This window comes from Seriola aureovittata, chromosome 8, assembly GCF_021018895.1.
Source record: "Seriola aureovittata isolate HTS-2021-v1 ecotype China chromosome 8, ASM2101889v1, whole genome shotgun sequence".
Taxonomy (NCBI): Eukaryota; Metazoa; Chordata; class Actinopteri; order Carangiformes; family Carangidae; genus Seriola; species Seriola aureovittata.
In genome coordinates, this window is record NC_079371.1 from 23,063,778 (window position 1) to 23,085,298 (window position 21,521).

The 21,521-nt window shown below is 38.9% G+C and overlaps 1 protein-coding gene across 1 annotated transcript; it reads right to left on the reverse strand.

Annotated features, from left to right (window-relative positions):
- Positions 1–206: 206 nt before the first annotated feature.
- Positions 207–20,656, reverse strand: fmr1 (fragile X messenger ribonucleoprotein 1). Its single transcript, XM_056382324.1, has 15 exons — positions 20,216–20,656; positions 17,036–17,088; positions 16,833–16,926; positions 16,510–16,581; positions 15,594–15,742; positions 14,721–14,814; positions 14,366–14,482; positions 13,975–14,145; positions 13,671–13,749; positions 13,416–13,543; positions 13,102–13,188; positions 12,033–12,279; positions 11,351–11,551; positions 10,328–10,407; positions 207–9,658 (listed from the first exon to the last, which is right to left on the reverse strand). The coding sequence occupies exons 1-15, from the start codon at positions 20,264–20,266 to the stop codon at positions 9,458–9,460; spliced, it is 1,824 nt and encodes a 607-aa protein (XP_056238299.1). The 5' UTR covers positions 20,267–20,656; the 3' UTR covers positions 207–9,457.
- Between the last annotated feature and the right edge of the window lie 865 nt (positions 20,657–21,521).

The window sequence follows — 21,521 nt, forward strand, 5'->3', positions numbered from 1 at the left end:
TCCTTTTGTGGAGAAATTCTGAAGAGGACAAAAGCCCTTGTATTCTCTACATCAATTCACATTATGTGTCCATTAACCTTTACTGACCTGACCATACACATAAAGGCAGATACATCACTGCATTTTAAAAACATCTTTTCTTTAGCTTTGACATTTCCACAAAGCAACCATCCTGAAACAAATAACATTCAGATATCAGGCGCAGCTGATGGAGGAAGATCGACCTTTATTTATTGAAACGGCTTGCATACAAAATATATTGCACTATAACCAGACATGTCAACCCAAACATCTTAAATGCTAGTAGTATGTACAAAAGAAAACAAAAAATGCCCAAAAGTGCACACAAGGTTTTACAGCTTTTTTGACTACCCTGGTTTTAAGTATCTACAGATTCTCTGTGTGTCTTCACGTTCCGGCACGCCACTGTTGAACAGCACACAATGTGTCATGTTATTTGTTGTTGATGTTATAATATTGACTGCTGAAATCTGCTGTGGACCGCCAGCAACAGCAAGAACATGTTCAGGTCATCTTATCTGATCCAAATGAACCATGCTGCAATCCCAACATGACTACATGCATAGTGAGGAAGGGATGCAAAATGGTCATATGGTCCTACATTAGTTATTAGGACTGAAAGTTTCTGAAATGAATTGGGACTCCCCAAGTCAAATTCTTGTGCTTTCTGCATTATCCTCATATGTTCGACATATACAGCATTTTTTCTTGTTAAGAGAGTCAAAATCAAGGTTTGTGGATAAGGCCAGGTCTATACGTCCATCACCTCACCACATTTGCCAGACAACACAACACAGTGTTGTAGCTTTAAGAGTAAAACTTTGTTAATCCAGTCTCGTTCAAATTTGAACACCCCCATCCCATGGGACTGACGAAGAATGAGTGTTATTCACGCCAAATGCAGATTAGGTCATTAACATTCCCCTTCTGCAACCCCTTGGATGATGGGAAAAAAATATACTCTGTGCACCAGGACATTAGAACAGCACACCTTTAAAGACAATCATGACAGCAGATTGCTGGGGGGAAAAAAACCCTCAACACACAAAGATTTCATGAGAACAAAAGCCTACAACTACCATTAACTTCGTCAACTGACAGGAAATTTTCATTATGTGAACAGCTGCCAATATGTGTTTTTTCTGTAAACCACAAATCCCCAGTCAAAATTAATTTCACTGTTATTTCCGTTTATAATGGCGATGCTGGAAAGATTCAAAGTGTCTGAAGCTACAAATCTCTAATCCAATTCCACTATCTGCCTCTAACAGATCATGTAACTGGAAGAACACACTTCAGAACAAGGTTTATGAACAATGTCATAGCACCTGTTCATTAAACGAGTTAACAGAATATAAACATTTAAACATTTCACGTAAGTAACAGTAATTTGCTTAATTAAAGAACCATTACTCTTAAAGTTTTCAAAGTTTTGGTAGTGTCATTCAACTTTGGACTACCTAATCGCTTGTTGTAGTACTGTTCTAATGTGCTGAGGACAGAGGATTGCATTGAGGACAGTGTCACACCAAAACAACAAACTAAGATAGAAGTGCACGTTGCATCTTAAAAAAAGTACATCTGCAAAACTTAGACGTCCTCAGCAGTGGTCTTCATTGTGCCATTTGGGATCCCTGTGAGTTATTTGTAGTCGGTACCCTGTATGTCACTTTGCATTGGCAGGATGAATCAAAATGTACACAAACTGATTGTGGAAAGAAAATGTAAGCATGCTGTTCCTTGTCTTATACTTTGTTTTGGGATCCCAAATGGTTCACACTTAGCTCCTAGTCACACCTAGTTCTAGGGAAATTTTTCCTGTACAAATTTCTATATGAACACATTTTCAGTGTTTTCCAGAGGCTAGATACAAGACCATGGCGCAACATGTCCTGTTTTTCTGCCATGATCTCAACTATACTCATCATATGTCAGGCCACTGGAAAACAGCAGGATTGGATAACAATGTCACGACCGGTCAGATATAGGAGACTCTGAAGTGAAATCTCCATTGTAGAAATGCTTCCTTAGCACCAATTCTTCAATGACCCCAAATGACAGTCCTCCTGCATTTTTTTTTTTAATTTACATTTTCCACTTTAGTACAAGCCCTGGCCTAGCATTATGATTTGTTAGTAATGCCCCTAAAAAAATAAAACCAACGTTAAAAAAAAAAGTCTAATTTACACGCTAAACCTGGTGTTTGGAGGCACAAATTAAAATACACCAACAAGCAGGTTGAAGCCACAGATGCAAATTGTCACCAATGTGAAACAACAGAGTAGATGTGAAGGTAAGAGCTTTGCAGATTCTTTAGTCCCAACACCTTCCACATGCATCAAACTTGCATGTGGCTGTTTTTGATGGTTCAGGGTGAACTGACTTTTGGGAGACAAGTCTCACCATCAGCACCTTCCTGGTTTAACCTTATGAAAATTTTACACCAGCCAAAAATAAATAAACTATACAAACTTAAGAAGTCTAAAATCAATGTTGTTAACCGTCACTGTGGTGTCTGAAAAAAGAAGCTGGATTAAAATAATTTGGGTCTCTATATATGAAGTCCAGGGACCAATGTACAAGACACATTCATCAAAAGGGAAAATCCACCATAAAGCATTATTCACATACTTCAGGTACTGTAGGAGGCAACCCTTTTCCAAAGCTACACTGTGGTACATGCTAAAAGGTTCACCACTATGTGCTTTCATTACAAGGTTTGGAGAACAGTTACATTTTGGAAAATACAGAGTTTAATGACAAAATTGATACCACTCATGTCTGTGCGTACCGAGGAGGCAGGGGACAGTTTGCATAGCTTAGCATAAAGACTGGAAACAAGGGAAAACAGCAAGCCTGGCTCCATTCAAAAACTGCACCTGCATGCACCTTTAAAGGTCACTACTGGACTAGCTGTATCTCATTTGTTGAATTGGCACATGAACAAAAATGTAAAAACAACAAATTGTGATTTTACACCGACTTGCGTGCTGGAACTATAACTATTTACATTGCTGTTAGTGTTGGAATGACCACACAAAATATGTGTTACCTGGTTTGAGAGATGCTGATGGGATGGGATTTCAGAACTATGGAGAGAGGCAGACTAGCTGTTTCTCCTTGCTTCAAGTCTTTAAGCTAAGTGAAGCTAACTGTCTCTGACTGTAGCTGTACACACAGTGTACTTTTTCTGCATCTTACAATCCTCCTCAAAGGTGATTGTAAACAACAATTTAGCAAACCTTCATCTGCCAAGAAAGACTGAGATGTGGTTGAAAGACCTTGAAAAACCAAATAAATATACCCATGTTTTTAATATCAAATACTCAACCCCTGTGGCCTTGAAATATGATCTTTAAAAGTTGCTACTTTCAGTCGATTACAATGGAACCCAACACTGATTCGTTTTCACAGCAGGAAAAACAAAAGCGTCCACATGCTTGAGCACGAGATTGAGGTCGGACCGCGGAGAAGAGGATTATGTTGGAAGAATGGGGTTGTGAAATTTCTATGGGCATTGTGAAGTATTATTATTACAATTCATTATAGCTGCTGTTCTCAATGAAGGACGAAACAACCCATTTAAATTATCAACCAAATCGACAGGTGTAATTAATAATATATTATGGATAAAGTATCACTCCAAGCTTTAATGAACATAGTGGATATATTTCATTGCTGTGCTGGTAACCCCTACTGTTACCATGCCAACCAAGTCAGTCTTATGCAATGCCACTGAATGAACTTTACATTGTAAAGTGCTGTTCCGCTCAAAATTGAAATACAATAATTATATCAGTCAAAATTCCGTTCGGGGTTTCCATTTATAAACTCAGTTCTAGGGTGGATTTTCCCTCTTAATTAAAAAAAAAAAAAAAAAAAAAAAAACAAAACAAACTCACCATCTTTCTGTAATGTAACCTTATTTTTCAAGTTCTGCAGTACTATAGACATTTCATTATTAATGACAGCTTTGTGTGACTCGACCCTGCTATTTTTTTCACACATCATTAAGTTTATTATCAAGAGCTCTAGCATTTAACTGATATTAAACAGCAAAAAAGAAAATATCAGGATAAGTGCACATTTGAAACAATAGTACAAATCTTTTCTCAGACAAATAATGACATCATTATATACAGTATGCCACCCTCCCTTCTTTTTTCCATCATGTTTTTTTTTTTTTTTTTTTGTTTTGTTTTTTTTTTTTTTTTACAATACAAAGCAACTCCATACTGTTGATGCTCTATTGACAATATAGAGGTGACTTTCACTTGAGCTGTTTGTCGATGCACTGCAGAGAATGCTTACTGGGTAAAAATGGCTGCAGTGTGAACACCAAGTAAAAGCAAAAGTCCTAACAGATTAGTGATAGAGAAACTGACACCAATAATACGTTTGAAAAAGGAAAATTAACTTCTAAGAAAAAAAAAAAGAAAAAAAAAAAAGCCTGTTTCATGACTCATGTTTCAACTGTTTCTGGAGACATTTTCTAAAAGGTAAAAGTTTCCCATGTGTCACTGACTAAGCTGGTGGTTGTCAGAAGAAGTTACTCATCAGTGGGGACTCCACGACTCCAGACAGCCTTAGGTCAAGGAGAAAAATGAGACAAAGTAACACTGATTAAAAAACTAATGTCTTCTTTTTTTCTTTTTCTTTTTTTTTTTTTTTTAACGTGTTCAAAGCTACTGAATGTCTCCAAAATCCATAATAAAAGATGTGCATGCATCGCAAGACTAGGAAGGTTCACTGATCTCTGGTTTAGAAAAGACCTGGCTCAACCTCTGAAATCTTTTCAGTTCCTTTCATTACTTCAGTTACTTTCCAGGGAGGAAAAAGAGATAGGGAATTAAGTTACACAGGGTCACACTATTTTGCTTAAATTTTAAAAAAAGGTGGTCTGCATGGAGAATGGCTGTCTTTGACTTTGAAACAGGGCCAAAGGTGCCAAAGTCGCCACTCAAGGTCATGAACTGGTCTACAAAAGTTACTGAATCCATTTCACAGATCAATTGAACCAGGTCATAAGCTACAGGCTTATGTTTGTTGACTGTACAAGGATACAACACCCTCAGTGTTTAAAAGGGACCAGGTGGTAAAAGACGGCAGTTTCCCTGGTGAACCAAAAATCACCTCTACAATGAACACTCGCCCTTTGAGTTTAGAGGAAGCTCAGAAATGCTCAGCTTTGCCAGTGATGACCCAGAGAAAATGAATTATGTCACTTCAGAAAACAGCGATCTTTACCCATCTGGTCGGTCTCAGTGTCTCCTCATCATCCCTGATTTACATGTCTAGGTTGTGATACTAGCCACAATTAAAGGCACATGTCACACAAAATATGGTAAGGTTTCTCTGAGCATTCACAGCTTTCTAACACGAAAGATATTTTTCTTTTTTTCAAACGATGAAACAGTGTGTTACAAATAAATCTCACAGACTCTTTTTGAATGGAGCCCTGTATCTGTTTTATATCTGACTGGTTAAAAGTGGATTCAACCTACTGTAAGGTAATTTTACGCAAGGCTAATTAATAAGACTCTTAATGAAAGCAGTTTGTTAAAAGGATAGTTTGACATTTTGGGAAACTAACAAGAGTTAGATTAAGGATTGTCATGACTCTCGTGTCTGTCTATACAGTATCAAGCTAGAGATAGTAGCCAGTTAGCTTAGCAGGAAAACTGGAAGCTGCTAACCAAGAAGCCACTGCGCCACGCTAAGAAATAATTCCAGCATGAAAACCTCAAATCTTTGTTTTAACATTTTGTTTTTTGTACAAAATTAACAAACAACATACATCATGTTCATTAGTGAGCTTTAAAGGTGCTAGCTACATTTTGTTAGCTTTGGACAAAGGCAGGCTAGGTGTTTCCAGCCTTTAGCTAAGTTAAGCTAATCACCTGCTGGTTCTAGCCCCATATTTTGCAGATGAGAGCGGTTTGAACCCTGTCATCTAACTCTCAACAAGAGGGCGGTTATTGTTCAAAAATGTCACATTATTCCTTTAAGGGCACAACAAAGAGGGAAGCTAAATTTGCATTTCTAGATTATTCCTGAACGATTCTTAGGAACAACAGGATGAATAGATTTAACCTGTAAAGTACTCGATTCCACAACATAAGCACATAGCAACACCAAAGTGAAAAAGTACTGTGCTAGTCCCAGTCTACAGCCGGATACTTAATTTGTTAGTTACGAATTACAGTAATTTGATGTAATACTGTTATTTTTATGAAATGTCAATAAAACTAGGAATACACAGAGAAACCTTGAAAAACTTTTTTTTGTTTTGTTTTTTTGCTTTGCTTTTTGTTTTACAGTGACTTTCTCACATTTCAACAGTTTTTTCAAAAAAATATCCAAACAAATGTTATTATGAATCTCTTTTCCAATCGTAAATCCACAAATACTTTCTACACTAGCCCATCTACGTTACTGCAGTCAGTTTGAATTCAGGATACAATTTGGGTCAACTCAGAAAGTATATTATCAGTAAAGGCCTTCATGCCACCTAAATTGTATTTACTTTGATGATGATGATGATAATAATGCCACTAAGGATCTTTCCATGCAGAATATTTATGAAGTCAGTATCTCGCTGAGGTGTCAACCGAACAGCAGGCTGGAGCACTTCAAGGTGAGAGCTTGAAGTCAACACATGTTGTTTGTTTTGTCTCGTGTTCCTTTGATGTCTGAAAACCTGCACTGGTTAGAAAAGTCGCTTTCAGCTATTTGATGACACGATTGTCTAGTCCTCTTGTTGTTTATGTCTATGTCAGTGAGTCACAGAGCTCTGGCACGAGGCAGACAAGTAAAGAGCAAGATTAAAAGACTGGTCGTTGTCTGGGACAAAATGCTTTACCAGAATCTGTCTACGTCATCTTATACCATTTGGTCTCCCCAAAATAATTCTAAGAAATGCATACAGAATGAAGCATCCATGTAAGAAACACCCACGTACACGATGTCCTAAACATAGAAGAAAGAACTAGTAGCGGTGTTACACTGGGTTTAAGCAGACAGTATAAAAACTTTTGATTAATTCAGCGTAGCCAGGTGCTTTTTAGAATGGGCCAAATTCATAGAAATGGAGGAGCATAAATTCAAGGCACAAAGATTTTTTAAAAAGACTCATTATGAGCCACAGGAATGGCAGGAAAATGATGGGCCGCAGCTCCATGACTGTGATGAACTTGGATTTAACCGGACTTATGGATGAAAACCTTACTTCTGCAAACCTTCTTTCATACTTAAGCTTAGAGTGGTGTCACTAAACTTTAACTTAGTCAGGTGACATACACAGTCCCACTATTTAAAAGCAGGAAGTGGAGGAATGCAATTTATCAGTAGCAAAAAAAAGACCTGATTATTGTCGTTTCATAAAGATGACAAGCACATAATAATTAAACAGTGTAAAGGATTTGTTGTACCTGAAAGAAATTTGTTGGGATTTAGGTTAGAATTCAGACTCTCTCTTCCACTGTGCCATTTACAGCATGTAGCTAACAGAATAACAAAAAATCTGATTAATATAAAAAATATCAAATTAAGAGAGATGGGCCAAGGATAAATTGGAAAAACAGGAAGAATAAAACTTAAACCAAACTTTAATTTTTTTCAAGGGATAACTCATCAATAGCTTGTTTCCTCTGCAGTATTACTGACTGTGAAACTAAAAAGTTTAAGACAAAGGTTTTCATAAATTAAAGAAAAGCTCATGTGATCAGGTGATAAATCCTACATTTAGGAAGGAGTTTGAAATTCACTGTTGCTACTGTAGGTGTGTGTTGGCCTGATCATGTGACCAGCTCACCTGACAGGTAAAGGATTCATTTTAAATGGACAACAGTTCATCACATTTTGCAACCTGCTGAAGACTCTTGTGCCAGAAACACACCGCCTGCGTTGCGTTTGTGTTGCGGCTAGTGCTGAACTGTTGTAGAGAAGCAAACGTGTTCACACGGGCTGTGTCGCTCTTACTGCCAGCTCAGTCTCTCTACGTGGAGTTTGCAGGTTACGCTTCCTTTTCATTATAAATTTAATTGATTTATTTCTAACAGAACACTAGAATACCACTGCCTCCACATGCAGCTGCTAAAATGGTTAAAAAACATATTCATATTTTTTCATGTGTGATATTCAGCCTAGACAAAGACAACTATAGTGGAAGGCGTCAGTTTTATGTTATGTTGCTGGTAAGATGTCAATATGACATCAACAGTTCTTTTCTCTGTGTATTTTTGCTGGGGGGGGCGGGGGGGGGGGGGGGGGGGGGGGGGGGGGGGGGGCGCACGTCTCATGCAGGCAGTGTGTCCGCTCTAACCCGTAACATGGCTGCCGAAATGAAAACCATGACGTTCTGCAGCCGCCACACACACGCAACTCATCCAGTGTGTTCCTGGCCTTAGAGGTTGGTATCCTGTCTCCCTTTGCTTCAGTAAAAGCTAGTTTAAACAGTGTATTTGCATCAAAGTGCCTCAGATTTATGTTTCTCCATCGTTACATCCTGTACTTTCATGCTTGGTCCAACAGTCAAAAAGAATGAGGGATTTTTACATCTTGTAGGCAACAGGAAACAACACAACTTCAATAATGAGACTGGTAAATCATTCACTGCTGGGTGAATCCTAAGTGCCCGGCTGTGCGTGTTTCCCATATGTAGAAATTATTTTGGTGACACCAAAATACATCTCAAAAAAGGTTTTGGATTTTGCAGTTTATTAATTATCTCTGGAAATGTACCTGAAAGAGGCTAAATGACTTTCTCAATCAGTGTAGTTACATTATAAATGCATGACTCCCAGATGCCACCTCTTAAAATTGTGTGCTGATAAATCATCTCTACAATTCCCCATTTTTCAGTAAAATTAATCTAAGATGTTAAGGGAAGAAACACACATTTCATTCTGCCGTCTGAAGTGGCAGGTGGTAATTCCTCATTTCTTCTTTGACTTTTTTCTCACATGAGCAATTTCAGGGCAGTGGCAAAAAATTTAATCATCCAATTTGGCTGATTAAAAAAAAAAAAAACCCCAAATATTTGCTGTTGATGTGGAGGGAGTATGTTTGGGGTTAATGCCTCTGTGAGAGATGAGCTTTAGTCAAATCCCTCTTCTTCTTTTCCTTTTGTCCAAAAAAGTATGGATTATTTTATTTGTCACTCCACAGAAGAACCCAAGTTACCATACCAGTCAAGAAGAGACCAGACCAGGACACTCAAAGACCAGACCAGACCTCAACAGAGCAGAGCAGAAGACGCCAAATGGCCTCTGGTCTACGACTTCACTACGGGAACCTTCCATGCTGAAGAAATATGTGTATTCATGTGTTTGACAAAGATAGAGAAAGAAAAAGTGAGAGAGACTGAGACTCTGCAATGGTTTATGACCAGTTGCCTGTGTGTGTGTCTAAGTGAGAAGGTCCTCCAGTGGTGTATCTACGACACTCCGTTCACCAGAGGAGGAGCGTCCTGTTTGTCCTTCTTCATCCCTCGGTCTCTGATGGGTCTCTGATGATGATGACGGGACGGGCCCTCGCCACTGGCACCGACACCACCCTGCGAGGAGGAAGGCCCTCCTCCTCCTCGCCCCCCTGATGAGTGCTGCACGCTACGCTCGTTGTTACCGTCCACACGGATCTGTGGGAGAAGAGAAAACATGTACAGTTTGGTCCCACAGTGCACAGGTTCAAATGGAAGAGATTAATGTGTGTTTGCTGAGCCCTGTCCCCCTTAGTTACTCTGTCAAACTTTACATTTTCATTAAGATAACGTTGGCAGATTTGTAAACCACTTGAAAATCTTTTTTGAGACAATGGCTTCTTAATGTCACATGGAGGTAAACAAAAGGAGGCATCTCAGGACCCAGTGGTCTGGTCATAACGATCTGGCCATTGTCAGAGTTGCTTAGGTCTTTACATCTTTACACCTGCTCTTTTCTCCCACGTCCAACAGGTTGACCACAAGATCCAAGTGTTTGCTTACTGTCTGATATATCCCATATATTGACATGCACTGTAGTTAAGGCACAATCGACATTATTCGCTTCAGCTGTGAGTGTTCAGAATGTTTTGGCTCATCGGTGTAAACTTGTTTGTATTTTCAAATTGTATGTTTTTACTCTTAAAATTACAACAGAACAAGCTTCCATGATAAGAACTAACTGATGTATTTGGCAAATGTAATGAGACCTCAGATCACAAGTTTAGCTTGACTGAGAATCAAGGTTTCTGGGTGGGGTCTTAAAATGTCCATCCAGAGACAGCTTCACATAACTCGTTAGAGTTTGTAAGAGTGAGTGTGTTTTACCTGTAGGGTGTCTTCCTGCCCTCTTGTTTTGGGGTCTCTGACATGACGAGGTCTTGGCTCGCTCCACTGCATGTCGTCACCTAAACCCAGACAAAAAAAATCCTGAGTCTCAACTGACGGGTTTCATCCCTGTTTCTACCACTGGACAGCAAGGGAAGAACTTGAATCAAAAACTATATATAATATATATATAATCACTGTCATGCAGCCAAAACCTTCACATGTTCCTACATGTCTGAAGTGAACAGGGCGTTGGCATGGTTACATTTATGAGCATCATAATTAGATTTATGTCAGGGAAGATTATTTTTATGCCTCTGTGCCAGTGACAGATGTGGCTGCAGGCATTATGTTTTTGGATTGTCCATCTGTTCGTCCCATTCTTGTGAACGTGACGTCTCAGTAACGCCTGAGGGAATTTCTTCAAATTTGGTACAAATGTTCACTTAGACTCAAGGATGAGCTGATTAGAATTTGGTGGTCAAAGGTCAAGGTCACTGTGACCTCACAAAACATGTTTTTGGCTTTAATTCAACCATTCACTGACTAATTAACAGCAACTGGACTGGTTGGTGGAGGCAGACAACTGTGAGGCAGTAATTCTTGTTTCTATAAAAACATGGATCTCCTTGAATAGAAAACACTCATAATGAGAATTCATTAGCGAAGAGAGTCCGCAGAGATCTCATTATTTGATTCACATCTATTCTTCAGGATATGATGTGATGAAATGCATCTCAAACTTATTTATTTCCATTCACAACACCAATTTACCTCTTTCTTTTTTCTCTTCTTTTTATACCACTTCAATTAAGATAATGTCCAGTCATTATCTTCAAAATTTGCTTTATCTCCAGTCAAAGGGTGGAAAAATAATAGGTAAACAGTTGTAACTGATTAAGAAAAAGTTTATCAGGCTTTTCCACTGGAAATATCTTACTTGTCTCAATAAACTCCCCAAAATACCTGCTGAGGACACTGCTACAAAAAGATCAATGACAGCCAATGATAATTACCACCCACCCTTATACCCTCCTCCTCCTCTTCCTCTCCCGCCTCGTCCCCTCGGTCCTCCGCCGCCTGCTCTCTTCCTCCCATCTGTTCGTCTGGGCAGGGTTCCGCCTCCTGTCATCAGCTCCTCGGTGGGGGCCAGCGACCAATCGCTGAGTTCGTCTCTGTGGTCTGACTCAGTCTCTGAAGCGTTGGATGCCTCTGAGTTGGTGCCTGGGGGACAGAGTACACAAGTCAAACCTTATTAAACTGCCTCAGAAAAAGACAGCATGTTATTTACCTTTGATTAATTGTTTAGTTTTATTATAATGTCGTCGCCTGGGACTCTTCATTCAGCAGTTGTACCAGCTGTATCTTTCGTGTACTTCCCATTAAAATGTCAGAAATCTAAACATTTATTTTACCCTGAAATGGGTAATTCCACTCATCAAATACAGCTGAGAATAACCCCAGTCTATGCCAGAGATTCAGCTCCTTTGCTTAGTCATTGTGCCTTTCACATCCAAACCTGTGAGAGCACTTAGAGCTCACTGTAGGAGGCAAACACTTGAACATGAGATGAGTATTTTATATTCAGGTGCTTCAGTTTCCCTTGTATGTGTACAAGCACAGTATTTAAGATGCTATGATTATTATTGATTATTATAATTATTAATTAATTTGTTTGTAAGGATGTAGTCATTTTTTATCATACCTGAGGCGAAAGCTGCACCTCCTCCTCTTCGCCCTCGTCCACCTCTTCCTCCTCCTCCTGTGTACGGCTTTCCTCCTCCTCCACCTCCTCCTGCTCCTCTGCCCATACCCAGCCCCATGCCATTATCGAACACGTAGGTTTTGTCTTTAGGGTTTCGAGGTCCTGTTCCTCCTCCTCCGCCTCCTCCTCCTATCTGTCTCAGCTGCTCGTCAATCTGAAGACGCTCCAGACGTAGCTGATCCACCTCCTGTGGACATGGACGATTGGAAAAAATCTAAATGTATGTTTATCCTGGTTTAGATCATATTTGGACCCTTGTATATATCTCATATTATTCAGGTCTCTGGTTGCCTGCATTGATAGACTCTGATCACCAGTAAAGCAAAAATGGGAAACGGCAAAAATGTATCCTCTATATTACAGTATTCATGGCTTTTCCTTTTACCTCCATGTATATATATTTATGCTTTATTGACCAACAAATTAGGATTAAAGAGGCGTATTCAGGTTTTCCATAGCCGAAGTAAGCGCTTATCCAATTTCTTGAAACCAGGATATAATATTTACAACCATAAACCACAAAGTCCAAAAACCCGGCATCTAAATCTAATCATACTAAAGCTCATGTAAATATATGTGTATGTATCATATCAGAATATTTTACAGCTGCATAAACATTTTTGGCCACTTGGGTGCAGCACCAACAAGGTGTAAAAATCTGATCCATTCATCTACATTTTTAGAAAAATATTAAAGTGCAGAAAATAAAAAACTGCAGCTTTAAATTATGGCACATTTGCAATTATTTGTGTTGATATGCTAATAATTGACTATTAAAGTTATAACCACTTACTAAGCGAAATGAGTAATATGAGAAACCACAAACCACCATTCATGACATGTTAAGTCACTTTAACTATAACACTGTATACAAATATATTGTGAATATTGTATTTATGTAATTTTGAGCATTATGCTGATAGTTTTATTTCGTTGTTTAATAGCAGAGGCTGGCTAAAAATTAAAACACCTCGTGCAGGATGTTGTTACAACTAGTGGTTCCACAAACCTTAAGGTAGTTGAGATGGTAGTCCAGCAGTACTGTAGCATTGGAGATGCTTTCCTTGGTCCCCACAAATACAAATGGCACCATGCCCTGTGAGAGAGGCGTAGAGCATGAAACAGAGTGATTAGATACCATCACTAGTTCAGTTATATCTATTATTGGAGTTAGGTCTTACCATTAAAATTAACCTCTTTTATGATTTCTTAACAACATGATGCTTTCACCAAATAACATCATGTAGGTTGTGTTGGTGTCACATAGCTCAGTGGGCAGAGTAAGTGATTTTAAGATTAATCAAATGTTTCTTTCCCACTGACCTCGTCTGCTGCTGCTGCTGCAGCTGCTGAGGGCTTTTTGTCGTTTTCAGGCTCAATACGAACCCGCACCACACCAGACTTATCAACAACTTCCTGGATCAGTTTACCGTTCTTGCCAATCACCTTCCCTGTAAGGGCACAAACATAATCAATCACAGTCTGCTGGGACTGAGGTTTAATTATCTGTCTAATCCTTAAATAAATTCAAGTTACCACATGAATAAGCTTACTGTCTCAGTTGAGTGATTTTCTCACCTACTAAGTTCCGGGGAACTTTGATGACATCTTCAGAGAACTCCAGGAAGCTCCTGGCCACGCGAACAGCATCCTGGTCCTTAGGGCAAACAACCACAGAGCAAATATATAATGTGCCACTTCATTAACTCACTCAGGTTTAACTTTAACATAAAAATATAAATAACATGAAGGGTAAAGGTCTCTACATACATAGTTTATACTAGTAAATCCAGAGACAACACAGGCCAGTGTGCATATCTATCAATGTGTCAGTTCATCAGTGATTGGGTGATGATCCTCAGTATCAGTCGAGCCCTCCTACCTCTCCATATATGTGAAAAGTGCACGTTTCTTCATCCAGGTCTATATTAGTGACTCCAGGGACTTTACGAGCTTGCTGGATGTTGGCCCCATGAGTCCCAATGGCAAGACCCATTAAATCATCCCGGACTGCAAACTGTTCATGAAACCGTGATGCCAGTTGTCTGGAACTCTATCGAAACACACAGACACACACACATAAAAACATTAATCAGTTCCACAACAGAGCAAACAGGAAGTATAGTTTTGATGACAAATCCTTTAAGAAATCTATAATAATTTTTAACTGCAATATTATTAAATTAAATGCACGTGAACATAGACACATATATTTGAAGTTGTAGATGTCCATAAGCATCATGCTTTTTGTGTGTGTTTGTGTAACTGTCTACCTCCAGTTGTCTGCTGGCCTCTTCGTTCCTCAGCATGAGAGACAGTTTGGTGCGGAGGCTCCTGAAGTGCATGTCACTCATCATGTTGGCCCGCTTCGTTGTGACCTCATTCACTGACTGTGAAAAACAATCAAGACCCATTTCACACACGGTATCTAAATGTGGAATGTGTTAGTGATGGAGGCCATTTACAAAAGGGGGTGTGATGTGATGTGATGTGATGTGATGTTGTAAGTAATACACATGGTGCCCCAGTCACACAAATTTGGATTATGTGCACAAAATGTAATTCAAGGGATAGACAGAAGACATTTGTCTCATGTTTTCAAAGAAGAAAAGCTTCAGTTTTATATACCAGTATGACAAGCTGCTTTTTCTCTGAGTCATAGATGACACTGAACGCTCCCACTGCCTTCTTAAAGTCTTTGTGTGCCGATTCCTTGGAACACCTGTCAAAACAGAGTTACACAAACTCATATCATGTTCATTCATGACACTAAATTATTCAGTGATCATTACTGATTATTTAGGGACAAGTGTGCACATAACTGCAATTCATCACAGATATGTGCTACCCTTATAATAAACCATAATTTAGTTTTTGTAGAGTGTAATACAAACATGTGCATGTGTAGCCCAATCACTGCCATTTATTATTAAAGGCTTATAAAAGTTTGATGATTACAGGATTTAGACAATGAAAACCAACAACAATGTGGCTTACACCTTCTTAAGTTGTTGCTACATATTCGGGTGTCATATTAATGTTATACAACACTGCTCCTCTGTTGGTATTAACATTGTGCCACACATAAACACCCTGACATTGTGTTCCCCTGACACGTGTGGCTACAGATCAGCAGGCTCCATTTAAAATTTGTATGCTACAAGTAATATATTAACCCACATAGGCGTTGTAATTCAAAACTTTGAAAGTTTCTGATGCTTTACCTTCAACTTGCACAGTCGATACAGAGCATTAGCTGTTGGTGCAACAGTGATCATTGTCTGTATACTTGTCCACTCTGTAATAGTTCCATGATCAAGCGTTACTTCAAAGCAGATAATTAAAATTAAGAATTTTTAACTACTCAAGCTCCTTGAGTTTGTTCCTTGCATAAGACCAACGTTCACTTACAAATCCTGTTGGTATTTAACTTACAACCCCTGAGATGTATTTGGTGGACATAAAAGTATTTGTGTGTGCATGTCCATATAATGAGCTTACATCTGCCGTAGATCCTCGGGTACATCCAGTCTGATCTTGATGAAGGTGGTTTTTGTGGCTGGTTTATTTGGGTTGACTGGCCGTAACCTCTCCAGTGTCACTATCTCATTTAATGTAGCATCGCATGCAGCGTACTCTATTACATAGAACTGGATACAAGAGACAAACAAACATATTGTCAGAGTGATCCAGTTCTGCACAGTATAAAAGGCAAAATGTGCAACAGCGGGTTTGGAAAAAAAGTCTAGATCTTAACATAAAATATAATTATCTGTTTTAATTACCTAATTAATTAAAATTTTCTGGAAAAAATGTGGGTAAGAGAGAAAGTGAGAGAGAGAGACAGAGGAAGAGACGTACAGATACAAAAAAGACAGTGGATGATATAAAGTGTAAAACCAGGACACAGACAAAAATGGGGAATAGAAGTAAAAGAAGAGCTCAGAGCCATAAGTCTGGCAGGTTAGCCTAAATTCAGTCTGCCAGCCACTTGTTCAATAGCTGCAAACTCAACTAAACACCTACCATCAAAATAACTCTAGCCACCAGAGAAATGACTGTATACTTGAGCTCAGGATCTACGCAGAGCCACTTCAGGGCACTTGAAGAACATTTCTATGTTTTTAGTGTGTATTCTAAAACTCTTGGGCTTCGTAGGCCACTGAAATTGAGGATCAATGCAGGACTCAAAGAAAACAGGTCTGACATTAATGTGTCCAGCAGGGCAGTGTTAAGGCTGCATTTTAAGGAAAATGAAGTCACAACAGCAGTATGGCATAAATGATTATGAATAGATGAACCAGTGACATTGTTGCCATGCTGCTTGGTGATTAGTTCTGATTTGACTGATAGCTTCAGTCCTATATTGAACACAGAGTGATAATGAGCCTCAGAGCTAGTGTATCCTGAGCCCTACCTCTCCTTTGACCATGCGAACCTTGGCCAACCACCATCCACATGGCTCCTTGTCATTAGCCCTGGAATATACCTGGCAACACACACAGACGATTAAAAGGAATCTGGCACAAAGGGTCAGGACAAGTCAATAAACAAACTTAATGCAGAGATCAACTGATATGTGCTTATTTTTTAAACCTTTTTGAGAACTTCTCCATTGAAAGTTGCCATACCCAAATGAATATTCCTTTGCACTCTAACTACACCAACTTTGTCATAAATCAGCCGTCTTTCGTGGCAAAATTTTTGTAAACAATTGTGAAGGTATTGAATCAGTCCCACCTCGACCTCATCACTCTCATTGATCTCCTTGCAGAACCCTGTTGGAGGAGGAAATCGCACATCCTGAAATGGGATCTGACGCTCTGGCTGCCAGCTAGGACAGAAGGACACAACATTAATGCAAATATTTGTGTGAATTTCATCATTGATAAAGGAAACACTTCACAGTATGTTATATTTTGTTGTGTATGTGCATAACTCACTTGTTTTCAAACGCTACAGTGACTGATCCTTCGTGAACATCCTTCACAAAGGCCTACAAGAATCAAAGTAGGGAATGACATATCAGAATAACCAGGACTTGATATACCTGTACTAATATCAATAGGAGCTTTACACTCAAGCATGTAAAAGGCCTGCAATTCAGCTACCCGAGCACAAAGACGTTAGTAACCAAACAGCCTAATTTTTTTTCTTTTTTTAGGCTCTGGGTTCAAGTCAGGTTTGAGTCTGTCTCTCTCTGGTTGTACACACAGTCTGCATCCATGTGTGTCAAGTACTGCAAGTAGGACATGCAATGCCTAGGAGGAAAAGAGAGAAATAGAGAGCCTAACCTAGCCTATGGGTAGTAGATGAAATGAAGCAAAAACTTCCAAAAGGAAAGCTTCTCAGAATCCCCAAAGACACAGGGAAAGCTGTTTAACTGTGCCAACTTTATGACCTCTTTGACCCATAATCATGCTGTAAACCTGTAAATGTAGCTCTTCACTGATTTATGACAGCTTGAACCGTCAGTTTTAGGAGCAAAGTTCTGAGGATGTAAGCTACGTTCATCCGGCCAAAATTGGGATGGATTCAAAGGCAAAGAAAAATTGCCAAGGCAGCGAATGTATCATGAGATAATATAGTGTCATGTGCAGGCATTTTTTAAATCAATCTATTCCTATTAATTAAATTTAATTAAATCTGGGTACTTTTCAGTAAAAACTGACAACTTTGACATTTATCCATGCAGTCCAGTGTCTTCCAGTTTCTCTAGTCAGAAATTACCACAGTGGTGATGATAAACTACCTACCTCCAAAACCTGTATGACTGTCCTCATCTTAAGAAAGTATTAGACCACTAATTGCCAAATGACTACATCTGATTTATTGCATGAATTAGTTGAAACAACTGTCAAATAATTTCTTCAGTATTATTGTCATTTTGCAGATGAATGCAGTCATGACAATTACTATGTTAATTAATGGCCACAGCAGATGAATCTTATTGTGATGCCAAAGAGACATAATTTTCAAGTAATGATCAATAGCTCATTTATCTCTAAAAGATCATTAAAAACAGCTTTCATAGTCGACCAAAACCCTCACAATCGTTCAACTAAAGCCTTCAGATTCAGAAATTGTTTATTTAAAAAACAAACCTATAAACAAGCATGTGATCTGCAATAAGCTGCAACCTATTTGGCTCGATTAAACCCAATACATGTACCAAATTTAGCTTGGTATTAGCATCCTGGACCCAGGCTGAAGTCCACTTTCATACAAAATTAAAGACTGTGCAGCACTGGTGTGGCTCTATGAGAAACACATCTCTGTCTCCTACAGCTCTATACACACACTGAGGAATTTCGATAAACTGGGCGACTGATACTTGTTAGTAGATAGATTTAATCTCCATATCTAATGGTATAGTTGTATAGTCCAAGAACAGTATAAAGCTAATGACATGTACTGCATTACACTTACAATTTAATAATAACTAATTTTAAGAACCATTAACATCCTCATAAATAAAGTCTGAAAATGACTTAAGGCATCTGGAATTTTTAAAACTAGGTTACTCTACAGTAGCCGAGATCCAGATGTGTGTAATCCCTACCCACATCTCAAATACATTTGTGCGAACACTATTGAACTAATCTACTGCCAATTGTGTAACTGTTTTTTGGTGAATGTTTGAATAATAACACATGCCATTCAAACTGCAGGCCAACAACACTATTTGCATCTATTCACCCACTGCTGATGTTGCCACCTCTAACTTGACTTATTGCCAAGTAAAATCCATAAAGGAGTCTTTTAGCAATCAGGAATATGCTTTAGTGAAGTAGTCATTTCTTCATACATTTAAAACACTTCAGCTGGCACTGAATGCAGCGTGAGGAGTCTACAGTGTAAATGGCAACAGTCAAGTGCAATTTAAAGATTTGCAGGAAAGTTTGCTGGCCAACTCAAAACGTATTACAATGCAGAATGCTTTCTGGAGGCTGTACTGTGCAGTCATTGCATTCATATGCTTTATAATAGTTTGGCAGCATCAATGCTTCTACTTCTAGAAAGATGACATTAGGTGCAAGCAATCATAATCCAGTCTCACTTCTCTCTGCAACCAAATTAGTAGAGCTACTGTACACTAAATACACAGTCAGCGGATCTCAGCTACTGTATTGTGCTATTGTAATTGTTACCAACTTTCTTCCTTTATACTGCCACACTTATATGATAGCTACAATGAGTAGTTGCCTTGCAGATTAAGGTTTTACAATCAAAACATGAGTTCAAATTAAAATATTGGTAATTATTTGTATTTTCTTCCTTCTTTTCTTCCAACCTTCTGTCTTTCATGCTTTTTTGTTTCTTCTCCTTTTCATTGCCTTATAAATACAATCTTTTCATCCCACATCAAAACTTGTATGTCAATAACCTGAAGGACTTGAGTACTTCTTCCACCAATGATAAACGCAGGCCATGGGATCAACACCTGTATATCAATATTTGCTCTTGTGTCTATCTTGCTCATAGATATTAGTCAGATAACCCTGCTTTGCAAGACACACTCCCAACTTACTCTCCTCAGTCCATGGTATTAATATGATCAAAGACCGGGAATTTTGGATGTTATGCAGATGCATAACATCCAAAATTCCCGTTCATCCTACTTGTTGACTCTTGTCTTCAGTATAACCCCCAAATTCTCACCAATATTGACAAAACAAAAGCTACCAGCCCACTAGAGGAATCATGCAGGTAACACATAACACCCCAATTTTGCTGCTGTTATCCTGAATTAAAACACAAACCGTAACCGAATTTTAGTACTTCTGTATCTGCAACCAACTGCCCACCACATTGCCCATCAATTTACAGATAATAGAAGACTGCGATCACGTCAACGTTATCAACACTACTACAAATGCATTGGTTTAGCACCGACATTAACACCAATTACTCACTCATTCAGCTAGCAGCACTGAGGTTACAGCAGCAGCCTAGCGTTAGCTTTGTTTACAGATTTTCAACGGACAGAACCAATGAGGCCCGCAGATACAAACAAATGTTTCTTAGCTAGTCCAGCAAGGCAGTTTCATGTTAGTTAGCCTAACGTTTATGCATAGTGTCGTAAGTAAGATGACGATGCTCAACAAAAGTCATTTACTTACCTTATAAAAGGCCCCACTTGTTCCCCTCACTTCCACGACTAGTTCATCCATGACGCAAGTTACTACAGCTCGCTAGCTAGCTAACCACCGTTAGCGACGTTAGTAGCTAGCTAGCTAGCTAGCTGGCTAGCCTGACGCTAGCCAAGGCACAGTTTGCTATCGTTGGCTTCGCAAGCTAGCCAAAATAGCCTGCCAGCTGGATGCAAGAAGAGGCCACGATAACTGTCTGTGACCGTAATGTTGTGTCCCGTTTTGTACAGTCTATGAATCCTGTTTTTGTTTCCTTCAGGTTTGAAATTCCGAAAATATAATAAATCAAAGGCGACCCATGTAGCTAGCCAGGTTAGCTGGTAGTTGCTAGTTATGTTAATGTTGTGTGATTAGTGGTGAAGCAGCTACTGCTGGTCGCATCTCTCCATGTGACGTCTCCACGTTCTTCCTCTACTGAAGGCTGAGACTGCTTACACTTATCTACGCCCATTGCTGCTCTCCACAGGTGATAAATGGAAATGCCGATTTCACATAGCAGGACAATTCATCTAAATAAAAACAAACATCGCCCTTATGCTGGAATGAACGTCATTCCGTTTCCCCACTCAAATCAAAACAGACAATAGACAGTGTGGCAGTGGAAACAGCATCTTTATCCATTCGTTTTCTGGCCATATCTAACTTACTCTTAACTGACTATCTCCCTTATTTAATTTCACAATGTGTAATCACAAAAATGAAAGACAGGCATTTAGTCTATTGGGAAAATACTGTTTTTATTTGATTGGACAATCAGACTCTCTGTGGTTCTTCAATCCCAGGAAATATAAAAATAACATACTTTCAGAACCTAGGACAGCGACCACTTAAGATTCATCAATCAGTGTTATTTCTCACATCTGCCTCAGGGTCAGCTCATAAGACACTTAACTGTATTTATTTGTCACTGGAGCTCTTTTGTGTGTGATGTAGTATTATTTATATTGGAACAGTTTGATGTTTCTACTCAGCTCACCCTACACCTTTTCCACAGTTTCATAATTTGTTTAATAACTTTTAGGTATTAATATCACTGATGGTCTGTTTCCAATCAGATGCCTCTGGATAGCTGATTTGCCAAAGCACATCATTCACTCATCATTCATGACATACTTCAAAACTTCAGTATTTGAATGTCTAACTGTGTTTTCTGACATGTTACATGTTATTGCACAATTTAATGCCTCAAGACATCTTTACATTCAGCTTGTCTCAAGAACTGTTAAATAACTAAGTAATAAGACAAGCCATTAATAACTGGTTATAGTTTTTTAAA

Excerpts from the sequence above, each read along its gene's own strand:
- fmr1 (XM_056382324.1), bottom strand. The coding sequence starts at position 20,266 with ATGGATGAACTAGTCGTGGAAGTGAGGGGAACAAGTGGGGCCTTTTAT. Across the intron at positions 15,743-16,509 it reads TTCGCATGGTCAAAGGAGAG|TTCTATGTAATAGAGTACGC; the intron begins GTAGGGCTCAGG and ends TCTTGTATCCAG. Across the intron at positions 14,146-14,365 it reads AGGCCAGCAGACAACTGGAG|AGTTCCAGACAACTGGCATC; the intron begins GTAGACAGTTAC and ends GTGTTTCGATAG.